The following is a 15,656-nucleotide window of genomic DNA, read 5'->3' as shown; positions in this document are numbered from 1 at the left end:
TGTGGGGAACTGTATCAAATGCATTTGCAAAACCCAGATACACCACATCCACAGGCCTTCCTTTATCTAAATGGCAGCTCACTTCTTCATAGAAGTTTATTTGATTGGTCTGGCAAGAGCGATTTTTCATGAATCCATGCTGATTTCTACTAATGATACCGTTTTCATTACTAAAGTCTTGTATATATTCCCTTATCATCTCCTCCAATAAAAAACAATCTTCATGGGAGGAACACCAGATATTTTGTTAATAAAAGCTGTAGATAAAAAAAATTTCAATGACTTTTGAGATTACATTGATTGATAGATTTGATATAGAATTTCAGTGATTTGATTGGAATATTTAGATAAAAAAATGACAATAGTAATTAAGGTGGTAGAAATTATCATGGATCTCCAGTGAAGCTGCCCCTTTATAGCACAGAAGGCTAGAATCAAGCAGGAGGATATTGCTTCTTAGAATAGAGGAGCTAAAGACATATCAGGACTAGTTCTGGTGAGTGTGTTAGGAACAGTGTAGTCATTTGGTTTTAGGAGTCTAGAGAATCTCGTAATGCTTTTTTGCCTTAGGCACTGCATCCTGGGAAAGTGGTGCACTGTGTTGCATTAGCCACAGGAAGCTATCCAGGCTGAAGGCGGTGGCCTGACAGCCACGGAGCCCTGTCCCTGAAGACCCCTTTGGGTGTTTGCTCAGGATTGATGGGGCTGGTTTCTAGCCTCCTGCCTAGAGTATAAAGACATCTGCTGTTGTAAGTTTCCAGACTTATGCTCTTTTCTGTCCAAGGGTGCTGGCACTCCGATGCCTTTGGTTGTTTGTGGAGCTCAGGATACGACACTTTAAATGGTGTATTGCAGCCATGGAGCAGGAGTGCCGGACATTTAAATTTTGGTCTGATTAATAGTTTACAGAAAATATCAGAGACGACTCTATCTTCCTTCCAAGCTTTCAGTCAAATTTACAGAAAGTTACAAGGATATTGCATTTCTGGCAAGGTCAACAGGTCTTTTCTGTAATTTATAAAAATGTTCTAGGCTTAAAAAAAAAAAAAAACAAATGCAGTCACCACATCCAAGGACCATTAAGTTATAATATATTACAATCTGTTAGCAAGCATATGGAGAGTGTGAGCATTCAGCTTAGCAGGCTTTGCAATCTGATGTATACTGTACTAAATTATTTAAAAAATTATATATTTTGGACCCCTGGATTACATACCTGATGGGGTCAACCTCGTCAGATCTGAGGCTACCCTCTTAGTGCCCCAGGAGAGACTTGCTGTCTCTTTCCCTTTCCTTCCTTTATCCCTTTCCTTTTCCTATTTTTCCTACTTAATAAACCCTTTGATAGTTTGAGGAGTGATCTAGGAACACTGGTCAACTGTCATTGGTCCCACTCCCAGTTTGCGGGCTGTATATTCAAATATAATGACTAGCTACCATGATCAGTTCATGGCTGAGATGACCGCTCATCCTAGATGGGCGTGCCTCTGGTTACACAGTTCCTCTTCCGAGGATGTATCTTCTGTTCTTTAGAACATTCCTAATGACCAATGCTGTAGGTCAATAATTTTGTCATATACAGGTAATTCTCTACTGTATTGTACAGTTTTATATCTGTATGGTTTATAACCTTGGTAAAAAAAACAATTGGAAAAAAAGTTATATTTTATTTAACAAATGCATAAAACAGTTTCAGAACACGTAAAAGCTTAAAAATCGAAGTAAAATTTACCAAAAATCATGATACTTTTTTTCATTCAAGCAACAACTGTTATTGAAACAAGTTGTTGTTATGGAAACGAGGAAGGAAACACATGGTATGGTGTTTAAGGGGTCACCAAGCCCAGTCAGGTATATTAGAAGAAACATTTGGACCTGTTTGGGGATGAAATAGCAGTTCTCTAAAGCCTCGTACACACGCACCGATTGTTGGCCGACCGATCGTCCGTCTTTTGTCCAGTGTTGTTGTGTTGGCTGAAATGTGCTCTAGACTTGCACTGGACTTTTGTTGGCCGACAGAAACCAACTTCAGAAGTGATGTCATGTTCTGGTTTACTTTCCGTGTTTTTTTCTTCTCTGAGCATGCCCAGTCTTGCTCATCACATTTTTGTCTGCTGAAATCTGTACTGACTGACGAACAATCGGCTGTTCTGTTGACGGCCAACAAAAATATTATAGCATGCACACCAGATTTTTTTCGGCCGAAAAGTCGCAGTCGGTTGTCGGAAGCATCATACTAACAAGCCGACAATCGGCCGATCGGACGTTGGGCGAAAATTTACGGCCAACAATCGGTGCGTGTGTACGGGGCTTTATTTAGCTCTATGTAAGCTGCTATGCAACTATAATGCAGCAGAAGGAGTGGAAATGTTATTTCCATAATGAAATTTTTTTTTTTTTTTTTAAAAAGGTATAAATCTTAAAATGTAAATATTATTTCATGACCAACATTCTACCTCTAATCCTATGGAACAAGGAGTCCTGTTGATCCCCCCATATATATTTATTGTGGTTAATCAGTGAAAAGACACACCTTAGCTAGCCATTCATCTGCATGACATCCATGACCAGTACAGCTTTGCCTGTCTGTTTATCTTGAGCAACAAAAGAACTTTTAGCAAAGATAAATTAGAAACTAAATATAAAAGGCATATGTGACTTGTTAATTGGTTTACATTATGGCTTCAATTTATAAAAGCTGTCCAGATCTGTCTAGGTAGAGAATAGGCCTTTGCTTTCTTCACATGAACACAATACCGCTGCTATAGGTTGGTTGCAGGAATAAGAAGTGCAATCTTCTCCTAAGCAAACACGACTCTAAGTCCTAAGACTGTGCGCTGTGTCTAATGGAAATTCTCTATCAGTGCTATCTTGAAGTGACTTACATTTTTTCTTTTGGTGTGTGTGTTACGTTTGAACTGGAATGACAGGTTAATTAATTTAGCATAATAGAAATGTTTTCTGCACGATGAAAAATGTACCAAAAAGCCACGTAAATGATTAATCAGTGGTCACCCAAGCTTAAAGGGGAACTGTAGTGTTTTTATTTTATTATTTTTTTAAGACATACATGTAAAGGAGATCAGCTGCTTATTGTATTATTTTATTGTATTGTAATGTACTTTTCTTTCTGTTTGAAAGTAAATATAAAGTGTTGCCAAACTTTTGGGGGCACTAGACCATCACGCCTACCTGTATTGCCAAATGTAAGTGGACACTCCAAATTTTAGAGTTCAGATGTTTCCACGGAAAGGCACTTTAATGTTACAAACAAAGAGCAACTGCCCCAACGTATAACTGGCCTTAACGGCAAGGAGCACACGAAAGGGTGACGCAAGTCAAACAACAACAAATATAAATTCCTAGCTCAACTTACCAGTCAGCCTGCAACAAACTGAATTGTCCGATCTAGTAGTTCACGTTAAAAACAGGGCAGATAATACTGGGGTGCCTTGTCGCAGCCTCTGCAGCTTACACACGTATTTATAAATGTGTGCAAACTAATGCCTCGTACACACGCAACGATTATCGGCCGACCGATCGGCCGTCTTTTGTCCAGTGTTGTTGTGTTGGTTGAAATGTGCTCTAGACTGCACACAAATTTTTTCGGCCAACAACAACCAACTTCAGAAGTGATGTCATGTTCTGGTTTACTTTCCGTGTGTTTTTTCTTCTCTGAGCATGCTCAGTCTTGCTCATCAGATTTTTGTCTGCCGAAATCTGTACTGACTGACGAACAATCGGCCTTTCTGTTGACGGCCAACAAAAATTTTATAGCCTGCACACCAGATTTTGTTCGGCCGAAAAGTCGCAGTCGGTTGTCGGAAGCATCATACTAACAAGCCAACAATCGGCCGATGGCCAAAAATTCACGGCCAACAATCGTTGCATGCGTACGAGGCATAAACCCATCTTTTTAATGTGAACTGTTAGACAGGATAATTTGGTTTGTTACAGACTGGCTGGTAATTATAGCTGGCAATTATTCTTTGTTGCTTGACTTTAATGTTACAGCTAACAAGGACATTTGGACAACTGTACCGTTCTACCCTCTCCTCAAGGCAGCTGTTTGAGGATGGCTCCTTTCTTTTCCAGCATGACTGTGCTCCTGTGCGCAAGGCCAGCTCCATAGAGACATGGGGGAAATTTACTAAAGATGGGACACACAGAATCTGGTGCAGCTTTGCATAGTAACTAATTTAGCTTCCAGGTTTTATTGTCAAAGTGTAACTAAGCAAGCTGAAGTTAAAAGCTGATTAGCTACTATGCACAATTTTAGTAAATCTCCCCCATAGTTTGATGAGTTTGGTTTGGAGGAACTCAAGTGCCCTTCACAGAACCTTGACCTTAACCCTGCTGAACACCTTTCAGATGATTTGGAACACATTGTGAGCCAGGGCTCCTCTTCCATCAACAGTAGCAGGTTCACACAAATGTTTTTTAGGTGAATAATAAAAAGCACAGCAGTCTCTAAAATCTTGTGGCAAGTCTACCTAGAAGAGTGGAGGCTGTCAAGGAGGGGGGAGAAGGTGGCAACTCCATATTAATGAAGAGAAAGGAGGGGGAAGGTGTATGGCGCTGCCAAAAACTGCTGATGTTTCTATATGTCCAAAATTTAGGCGTTATAGATACATACAATATAAATCACCACTATGAATAAAGTGTCCAGTGCATCCTATGTGTCTTCCTATTGAATGTGCAATACTAAAAGATAATACAAATAAATAATAAATATTTGTGCTGAAAAGTGGATATAGAATAAGTGAGAATTGGTATGATGAGAAAATTAGATGAAATGTATGAATTAAAAAATAGATAAAGGGGTGAATTGTACAGAATAAAAATAAATATATAAAAAATAAAAAATATATAAAAAATATAAAAATGGATCCACTTAAAGTATGACTTAAATAAGGTGCACAATAGGTAGATAAATATTATAGCAGCAATGATACAAGAATAAATAAGTCCGTTACACCTAAGAAAGAACAAATAGTCCCACAATGCAAGAAAATTCCTAAAAAACTTGGCAAAAAAAGGTGACTTGAGTGCAGGTGTTCTGATGAAATATTAAAGGTGCTCAGGTATATGGTGACCGTTCAGTGCTCCCCGCACCCCTTGGACCGCACTCACCAGAACTATGTACCCCTGCAGGGGTATCAGGCCTTGTCTATAATCCTGGATCTCCTCCACTGACCATCAAAGTGGTTGGGTGGTCCGATTATCTACCCGAATCTTGTGAACCAGGTTCCTTGATGTTAGGGTCCGAAGGTGTATCGATATATGGGGGAAGAAGGCTCACATAGAGTAGTACTGCTAAGTTTTAAAATACTTTATTGTATATAAAAATTAGGTACTCACAAAGGGAATAGAGGGTAATGGCATAGAAAGCAATAATAGCGCACTTCCGGGACGCCGTGCGTTCCACAGGGCGGATGTGCGTTCCACTTAGGCGGATGTGACGCGATGACAGCTCGTCATCGCGTCACATCCGCCTAAGTGGAACGCACATCCGCCCTGTGGAACGCACGGCGTCCCGGAAGTGCGCTATTATTGCTTTCTATGCCATTACCCTCTATTCCCTTTGTGAGTACCTAATTTTTATATACAATAAAGTATTTTAAAACTTAGCAGTACTACTCTATGTGAGCCTTCTTCCCCCATATATCGATACACCTTCGGACCCTAACATCAAGGAACCTGGTTCACAAGATTCGGGTAGATAATCGGACCACCCAACCACTTTGATGGTCAGTGGAGGAGATCCAGGATTATAGACAAGGCCTGATACCCCTGCAGGGGTACATAGTTCTGGTGAGTGCGGTCCAAGGGGTGCGGGGAGCACTGAACGGTCACCATATACCTGAGCACCTTTAATATTTCATCAGAACACCTGCACTCAAGTCACCTTTTTTTGCCAAGTTTTTTAGGAATTTTCTTGCATTGTGGGACTATTTGTTCTTTCTTAGGTGTAACGGACTTATTTATTCTTGTATCATTGCTGCTATAATATTTATCTACCTATTGTGCACCTTATTTAAGTCATACTTTAAGTGGATCCATTTTTATATTTTTTATATATTTTTTATTTTTTATATATTTATTTTTATTCTGTACAATTCACCCCTTTATCTATTTTTTAATTCATACATTTCATCTAATTTTCTCATCATACCAATTCTCACTTATTCTATATCCACTTTTCAGCACAAATATTTATTATTTATTTGTATTATCTTTTAGTATTGCACATTCAATAGGAAGACACATAGGATGCACTGGACACTTTATTCATAGTGGTGATTTATATTGTATGTATCTATAACGCCTAAATTTTGGACATATAGAAACATCAGCAGTTTTTGGCAGCGCCATACACCTTCCCCCTCCTTTCTCTTCATTCTCACTATATTCTTAGTAATATAGTATAAAGGTGGGCTGCAGCCAATATTAAATACCAGGAATCTAGAATTATCCTAAGCGCGGATTTGTTTACATTTCAACTCCATATTAATGCCCATGGTTTTGGAATGGGATGTCCAACAAGCTCACATAGGTGCGATGGTCAGCATTTTGCCTTGCTGACCTTTTGTCTAACTCCAGGTTTAGAGGATCATTTGTTATAGTCGTGGGCTTTTCGGTGTTATCAATTTACTGCACAAAAGCGCTAAATCAGTGTAATAGTATTTGTTTCATTGTTTTTTAACATATTTAGGTTTATTTAAAGCTAAAGTCCAGGTGTATATATTAAAAAAGAAAAAGAAAATTATGTAGCTCTGTAATCATTAATAAATATTTTACTATTTTTAATAGCAAGAAGTGTAAGTACCTGAAATTGACTTATCAGCCTATTCCAATGTACTATACAGTGGAGCTCAGAGAGGAGGAGGGGAAGCAGCACAAGTAGGCCAATCAGGTGTGTGGCAGTGCAAGGATCATGGTGATAATAGAAGAGGGTAGAGTGATGAGCTAATTTGTTTGCTGCTTCTCATTTCACTGTCCAGTTCCACCAATTAATCCAGTGAAGAGACCTGTATGTGAAAGTAAAGCTACAGCAGAAATCATCAACCCTTATGGGATCAGGTGATGAATAGCTTGCTGCGATTTCCAACGTAGTTGCGTTTCACTGGTCACTGCCCGCTTTTTCAGGAAAGCAAATTACAGTTAAGCTCTCAGTATACGTCAACATCAGCATAAACTTATCAAACATTATTCATCCTACGACCAGCTGTTGCCAACTCCCTTGGTTGATGGGGTAGTTCAAAAACGGGCTCATCCATAGACCATCAAGGCTTAAATGCCAACATGCATATTGCCATTAGTTATGCGGTGTATAACGTCTGTAAAGGGTAGTTGTGTCATCCTAGGGTGGTAAATCGGCTGGTGATAAAGGGAGGGATGAGCCGCCCTGTGTTCCCGTTCTGTGTCAGCGTGATAATGTAGCTCCTGTCAGACACTGATACAGTGATCAGTGCTAAAACATATGCACAGTCACTGTACTAATGACACTGGCTGGGAAAGGGTTAACATCAGGGGTGATCCAAGCGTTAAATTTGTGCATGACCAGTGCTTTACTACTGTAGGAGAGGTGTTTGTACAAGGGGAAGGCATGGAAGGATGCCCCAGCAGAGACACAGGATCTATGGCTTCTGTACTGACAGAACAGCGATCTGCCTTGTTTACATAGGCAGACCGCCGTTGTGTCTGTGTACCAAAGCATTGGCAGGCACCAGCAGACATCGAGTCTGCCGTACCCGCCGATCAGCTCCTGCTGTGTTTAATCACAGGGGGAGCAGGTAGCCAGCAGTGCACGCCCCAGATCCGGAATGGCAGGATCACGTACTAGGTATGTGACCCTGCGCAGCAGAGCCGCCTTGCCGCCGTATATATACAGTATACGGTTTGCAAGCAGTTAATTTGTACTGTCAGAGTGTTATATGTGCATGAGAGCAATGGCTCTCCTGGGTCTCTCCCTCCTCATTAGCAGAGATGCAGCAGCAGGAGCCATTGGCTCCCACTGTTGTCAATCACAGCCAGTGATGAGGGAGAAAGGAGTCGGGGCTGAGCCACACTCTGTGTGCCTTATGGACACATAGAGCAGGGTTTTGGAGCGGGCACAAATGAGTGCCCCATAACAAGCAGCTTGCTACAGGGGCACTCTGCAAAGGGAAGCGGCCCAGAGTGCTGGCAGGGGACCCATGAAGAGGAGAATGGAGACTGCTCTGTGCATCGGGCAGGATCGGTAGCAAACACGCACTGTGTCAACTTGAGAAAAGGAAGGGGCCAGTAAATTACATGTTTACCGGCCTCTTCCTCTGCTCTCCATCCTGACAGATCCCCCCGCAGCTGGCGGGAGAGGAGAGAAGCTGGCTGTGGGGGATGAGGGGGGCAGAGGAGGAGGAGGACAGGGGGCCAGAGAATTAGTGCTGCAGGAGGGACAGCTGTGAGCACCGATCTCCCTGCATGGCTTTGCAGCTAACAGCCGCAGGAGGGAGAGGAGGAGACGTGCCAGGGAGAGTCATGCAGGGAGATCGGTGCTCACAGCTGTCCCTCCTGCTGCACAGGCTGTGAACCAGGGGACCATCCATGTGTGCAGGGTGGGTCACAGTGTCCCCCCCCCTTTCTTCGGGCCCCTATGCAGTGAAAACCCTGCACACATGGATGATACGCCAGTGGGTCTAGACATGGCTGGCCACTGATGGAGAGGCATGAACATGATGCTTGAATCAGGTACAGTGTTTTCAAAAATCAGGGTGCACCAAGTTAGGGTTTTACCTTTGCGGTATTCTATTGATTTATAAGATAAAAGCATTCACTTTGTAGAGCGAGTACCTCAATTATTGTACTCTGGCTGCAGGGTCAGGCATGTATGTATCCAATGAACTCTCAGGATGTAAAAACCAAATATAATGTTCAGTAGCTGGGACAGTTTCTTTTATATAGTATATTCCCCATAGCAAACAATTTTGCCAATACATGCTATATTTAAATTATTTTATTTTTTGTTACAGTTCACCGAAATATCTGACCGCTTGTTAAGATCCTGCAGCACAGATATTGATGTGCTCTTCAGCGAGATTGACCAGTCAGTTGCTGCAAGTCGTAGTGTCTTCTGTCAGTTAGAAGAAAACTTCAACATAGGCATCAGTGATGCAGACTGGGAGAGGATACAAGTACAGGTGAGCTGTATTCACTTTCCACCATATCTGCAAGTTTATCATAAAGACTAATTCACTGATTGCATCATTAACGTTTTACTAAACCCACAACAGTAAAATCAGTCTGTATATGCTGTAAAGCATGCTTGTTATACTCACTGTGGAACCTAAGGGGTTAATCCTCTACATTGTGTAAAAAGGCAGTTTGATCCTGTCTTCTCTGATCCTCCCCATCTTTTACTGTCTCAAATCCATCTGCTAATAGTACAGAGCCTTGGAGGCACTCTGCACATGCTCAGTTTGGTGTGTATTGCTAGAGAGTTTTGTTTTGGGAGGGTGCATGTGATCAGCACAGGACCAATCAGTAAGTCAGGGGTCATGCAGCCTCATAGGACACTGAGAGGAGAATGAAAACTCCTCCTACCAGCTTTAACCAGTGCTTGACTGGACATTGATAGAAGTCACAAGACTGCTATATACTGCTGATGAGAAAAGGTATTTAGTAGTTTAAATTTAGTACAATAATTGCATTTCCATGTTCTGTGGGAGACCAGAAATAGTGAATGCAGGGTCCTGGGTTTAGTAACACTTTAATGTTTTTTACCTTTGTAAATTCATGGTGGGCCAGAGGTGTTGAAGTTATATTTAATGAAAAGATATGGGTAATTTCATTATCTGTATAAAAGTAGCCTTAGACATTTGGCTTAAATATGTAGATGCAATTTTTGGTGTGATTTCAAGTATATTTTAGTTTCCGTTAATACATTAAACTGAGCATTTAAAGAAAGTGTTTCATATGGCTCCTAAGGTGAACCCTAAGACGTAATTGGACTTTTAAACTGAACACTTAGTTTGCCCCCTAACCCAAAAACCAACCCTGGAACTTGCCATGTGCATTTGAATTTGTCTAAAGAGTGAAATGGTTACTGCCATTGCTGAGCTTCTTATGGACCAGGTATTGTAGGCTTTTGCCACATAATGTACAAAGCCTTCAGGCCTTAACATTTTGAGAAAACAAAAAGTTTGTTTTCTTAATTGTACATAACAGAACACAGGACAATATTCAGGGACATAGGGTTATGCTGCTGCCCTTAAAATATTGTACCCTGGGAAAAAGAAAGCCTCTAAGGAGATCCCAGTGTAACCATTTCCACACTAGTTTTTTTGCTAGTGTATTAGAAGAGAGGACATCTTTTTGCTCTGAGAGAGGCTACCCACTGTTTTTCTTTTATCAAGATCATTTGCTGAGGGCTGCAACCATTTTTAAAATTTGTGTTGGGCACCATGCTGAGCCTGCATGACCTCCATTTAGATGAGCATACTTCACATGCATGCACCTTTCCCCAGCAGGTGCAGTACATGGGTAATCCTTCCCGTTGCTCCACAGCACCATCGGGACGTTTGCTCTCTGCTGCCTAAAGGAATGGTCATTTTTTTACTACTTAAACCATATAAGAGGTCAAACCTAAACCTTTTCAATTTGTATGCAATCAGACAGGCCCTTGCACTACATAATTGAAGGTAAATCTAAAGGAAATTGAACAAGAAATTTGTATAATGTATGGTCAGCTTAAGTCATTCCTGGTTGTGGCCATGTGGATTCAACAACTTCTTTATCTGTTTTAGTACTTCAAGGACAGAGATCCTACTTTCCTTGTGAATGCCCATTCAAATAGATTGGGTGATGCTTTGTGGGTTTTCCGGCATCAGGCCTTTGCTTCTCAGATTTTCAAGGCTGCCATCTGGCCTTTTGTTCACGTTTAAGTTTTATCAGATGGACATTCAGGCTTTTGCTAATGTAAATTTCTTCAGGCAATTGTGTTCAGCCACCTCTATTAACCTGTTTTTTATTTTCTTATTTTTTCTATGGGCCTCTTACCTTCTTTTTTTTTGCTGTGTTGCCCAGCCCTCAGTCGGACTGTTTCTGGCCATTCCAATGTCCCTAAATATTGTCCTGTAATGTGCGATTACCTGTAAATTCCCTTTTTGGAATACAATACAGGACACCACCTCTGTTCTTTTGAACTACTCCTATTGCTTGCTCCAAAACTGAAGCTTGCTGGTGGTGGGGTGGTTATATTTGTCTGTCCTTGCAGATTTTTACTTTGCCAGTGACAAATTTTCTAAGGGCAGCAGTCTAACCATATGTGCCTAAATACTGCCCTGTGACTTTTCAGGGCAAAAAAAAAATTTTTTTCAGACACAAAACCTGGAACCCCTTACCATACGTAGGTTAGAAACCAAGGTGACAAAAATACACTGTCCACAATACTGCCAGCTAGTGCTGTACAGCTTGTAGGTCAGACATCCTGTCACTTGTCTAGCAGTATGCTGCTCCCTGTGCATTGATTAAGTGGAAAAATAATGATTGTGGGCCTTGAAATTCAGCAGCTGTAGATCCAATATTTCTATTGTGACAGGTTCTCTTTTGTAAGCCAAGCTAAGGTAACCTTATCTTGAGATGACCAGGTTTCTGTTTTCAAAGGGGTACATAAACTATGAAAAAAAAATGGTGCTTTTGTTTAATACACAGTATTATTGACATGCCCAAATGACATTTTATCCTGTAGGCTGTTCATCAGGAAATATCCGACTGTCCAATATGTATCACAGCATTGAATTACAATGAAGACCATAGAGGACTGTCCTCATCCCGACCCATCGTCCTTCTGTCCTGCTCACATGTCTTTCATCAAGCTTGTCTTCAGGCCTTTGAGGACTTCTCAATTGGGAAATGCCACTTTTGTCCTTTGTGCCGATCTCCATACCAGAAAAAATTATTTTCCTGTTAGGCCTTGATGGAAAATTACTACTCCTTGGCCCTGTTTTTATATAGATTTTTTTAACCTAACCAGTGAACATATTAATCATGTGTTACAGATGCATTATGTTATACTTTTGATGGAACCTGTTAAAGCCAAAGTTCTGACATTTGTCTTTTGACAGAATGTGAAAAGGTTAGGACCTCTGTCAAGTGCCTGTGTAGCCAATCAGGGATTAAAGTGAGGAAAAATAAAAACAACATTTCTAACATAAAGAGGAAAGTATGGAATCAAATCGCTGCCTGTGTCTAATAAAGGTCCTTTCACACTGCTCTGATGAAAAAAAAAAAAAAAAAAACGCAGTAAAAATGCATATGCCATTTTCAATGTGTTTTGGTGTATTTTCTGGTTGCCCGACTCCAAGCATGCACCTGTGAAACATGGACATGTAACTCAAAAAGCGTACCAAAAACACAACCATGGTACTTTTTTTTTTTTTTATGTGATTTCAATTCATTTCAGTTGGGAGGGTGCATTTTTGGTGGGCTTTTTTTACCACTTCCAACCCAGGCCAATTCTGGCATTTCTCTCCTACATGTAAAAATCATCATTTTTTTTTTTTGCTAGAAAATTACTCAAAACCCCCAGGGGTCTTCAAACTGCAGCCCTCCAGTTGTTCAGGGACTACAATTTCCATCATTCCTAGTCATGTCTGTGAATGGCATAGTTTTACAATGCCTCATGGGATGTGTAGTTCCGTAACAGCTGGAGGGTCATAGTTTAAGGATCCCTTCCTAGAGAATAAAAAGGTGGTCATTGCAATTTTTTATGTCACACGGTATTTGAGCATTTTTCAAACGCAATCTTTCTGGAAAAAATACACTTTAATGAATTTTATTGCAAAAAACACAATATAGAACCACATTTTTGGTAAACTATAAAAGATGCTGTTACATCAGGTAAATTGATACCCAACATGTCATGCTTTAAAATTGTGCTTTTTAAAGGTTACCAGTTTAGTGCTACAGAGGAGGTCTAGCCGCTAGAATTACTGTGCTCACTATAATGTTTGCGTAGATACCTCACATGTGTGTTTACATATGCGGCACGACCTACATATGCATTCGCTTCTGCCGTGCAAGTACAAGGGGACAGGGGCGCTTTAAAAATGTTTTTTCACTATTTTTAGCACTTTTATTCCTATCACAAGAAGTTGCAGTGTTTACATCTGCCAGAGCCAAAAGTGACGTCAGGCCAGCTCTGTGGTAACCTGCTTTTGGGGTTTTGGACTTACCGTAAAATCGATTTCACTACAGGGTTATGTCGCCCCCCTACAGGAGTAGGGCACTAGGCAGACAAAAGACTTGGCTACGCCTATGGGCAGTCCTAGGTGGTATGCTCCCCCTCTCTGCTATAGGCCTTCAATTTAGTAACAAGCCGTGTCAGAAGTATTACAACCACAACTCCATAGAGGGGTGGGTGCTGTGTCCGTCAGTGAATTTTACAGTAAGTCTAAAATCCCATTTTCTCTTTCGTTTATTGATGGACACAGCTCTCCATTATTCAGAACCACAGGGACGTCCCCAAGCAGTGCCAAATATGTGGGGTGGGACAACAAAAAATCCCAAGGTTAAACACAACAGCCAACCAGGAGCTCAAAAACAAAAAATAACTGGAGCCCAACCTGAACTATACACACCCAAAGAGAGAACAGACCCTCTAAACAGCAGCCTGCAAAACTTTGCGGCCAAAGGAAGCATCCGCAGATGCCAACAAATCCACTTTGTAGAATTTAGTGAAAGTGTGCACTGACGACCTTGATAACCTGCGCCACTGACGCCTGATGACGGAAAGCCCAAGAAGCACTAAGCTTCCGAGTAGAGTGCACCTTTACAGGGAAAGGAGGAACCTGACCCCGGATAGAAAAGGCGTGAGTTACCATATGTCCGATCCATCTGGAAATGGTCACAGAAGAAGCAGACAGCCCTTTTCTTAGCCCGTCTGATCACAAACACTGAGTCTGACCTCCAAAAAGACTTTGCGGCTGCCAAATACACCCAAATCGCCCAAACCACATCCGACACCCTGAGAGCAGAGGTGATATTCACCAAAGATGCCACCTTCTGGGACAGCGTAAGCAGAGGAACCTCCCGAATATCCTCAGGGAGACTTCTGGAGAACTGAAAGCACCAAGTTCAGGTCCCAAGGTGGTAGAGGAAACTACACAGGTGGTGTCAGTCCCTAGTGCATACTTTTATTAAAGGGGTTCGACATCTGTGTGGCCAGGGGTCTGTGAAAGAAGACCGCCAAGGCTGACGCCTGGCCTTTGATGGTACTCAAGGCCAATTTCTGTTCGACACTGCTTTGAAGGAAGGTCAAAATCAGAGTCAACTAAAAAGAATGAGGGGTAAAACTCCAAATCGACTCACACCACCAATCACACCGTGAAGCAACAGGTCTTGTACTGCCCCAAAAAGAGCTTGCAATCGGTCCTAGGGACAGACGCACATTGAAAGGGGAGAACCTTTCCGGAGGGCAAGAACGAAACTATCTTGTAACCAGACAGGATCACTTTGTGGACCCACTTGTAATTTACCAAAGAGGTCTATGGGCTTTGAAACCAGCCAAGACTTCCCCCCCACCCCAGGCACAGGTGAGGGAGCACCTTCATGCTGAAGGAGCCTTGTCCGCAGGTCAAGAGAATCCTGCTCTCGGTTTGCCAGATCAGGGCTTGGAACCTCTCAAAGAGGACTTGAAAGGTTTTGAACCCTTGTCAGTGAACGCTAAAAGATGAAAAAAATTCTTGTGAGCTGAGAAAAAAGAGCTGCGTCTGCGAAAAGTTTATTTTACCGTCCCAGGCTATGGAAGAAAGGTACTCTTCCCCCTTGTGAGACTCTTAATTATGTCATCCAGAGTAGCCCCAAACAGACGATCGCCCTGAAAGGGTAAATCAGAGCTTTTTTAGAAGTCTGGTCAGCAGACCAACACTTAAGCCAAAATACATGCCTAAGCACCACTGCCAAAACAGACAGCCTAGAAATCAGGAGAGCTGCATCTAGAGAGGCATTGCAGACAAACTGCAGCCCCTGGACCAGCTGTTCTGCCAATTCAGCAAAGGCAAGGGGAGGCTGCTCACCCTCTACGTCACGGCACTATGGTTTAGCCCACTTAGTTAGAGTTTGCAACGCCAGGGCAATGGTCAGGACTGACCTACGTGCCAAACCAGCAACAGTGAACATATGGAGGGCCACAGACTCCGCCTTCCTGTTGGCTGGATCTTTAAAAGCCGGAGATTTCTCTACAGGATTCATGGTTGCCTTGTTCAACCTGGAAACGGGGGTCCACCACTGTTGGAACAGTCTACTTCTTGAGAAGAGACTCCTCAAAGGGGTACCTCACCGCAAAGCGTTTAGGAACCACACAGGGATGTTTCAGACGCTCCCACTCTTTAGAGACAAATTTGTCACAATAGGAGGGATAAGGAAACACTTTTGCCATGCGAGAAGGCTCGTGGGTGCCAAAGGGGACTGGCACCTCCACTGCATCCTCCATTTTTAAAGTCTCCCGAACAGATGCAATTAGTGCGCCAATTAGCACCTTCTCATGCGCAGCTACAGGTGTGGAGAAATCATCCTTACTATCTGATAAATCAAGGAGCGTGGCTGCAGACCCTGCAGGGTGGGCCACCCCGGAGGCGGCTAAGTCAGACATGTTTTTAAAAAGTCCATAGAAATGA

General features: G+C 42.0%; 1 protein-coding gene across 1 annotated transcript in view; it reads left to right on the top strand.

Annotated features, from left to right (window-relative positions):
* Window positions 1-12,011, top strand: part of RNF32 (ring finger protein 32) — a 57,407-nt gene extending 45,396 nt beyond the window's left edge. Inside the window, exons 8-9 of the mRNA XM_082258812.1 lie at window positions 9,012-9,179; window positions 11,729-12,011. Of these exons, the coding sequence (XP_082114938.1) occupies window positions 9,012-9,179; window positions 11,729-11,950 (390 nt within the window). The 3' untranslated portion in view covers window positions 11,951-12,011. The remainder of the gene's footprint in view (window positions 1-9,011; window positions 9,180-11,728) is intronic.
* The last annotated feature ends 3,645 nt before the right edge of the window (window positions 12,012-15,656 follow it).

Source organism: Pelophylax lessonae (genome assembly GCF_965119305.1).
Source record: "Pelophylax lessonae genome assembly, chromosome: 5".
In the NCBI taxonomy this organism is placed as follows: domain Eukaryota; kingdom Metazoa; phylum Chordata; class Amphibia; order Anura; family Ranidae; genus Pelophylax; species Pelophylax lessonae.
This window is presented reverse-complemented; position numbering and strand designations above follow the sequence as displayed.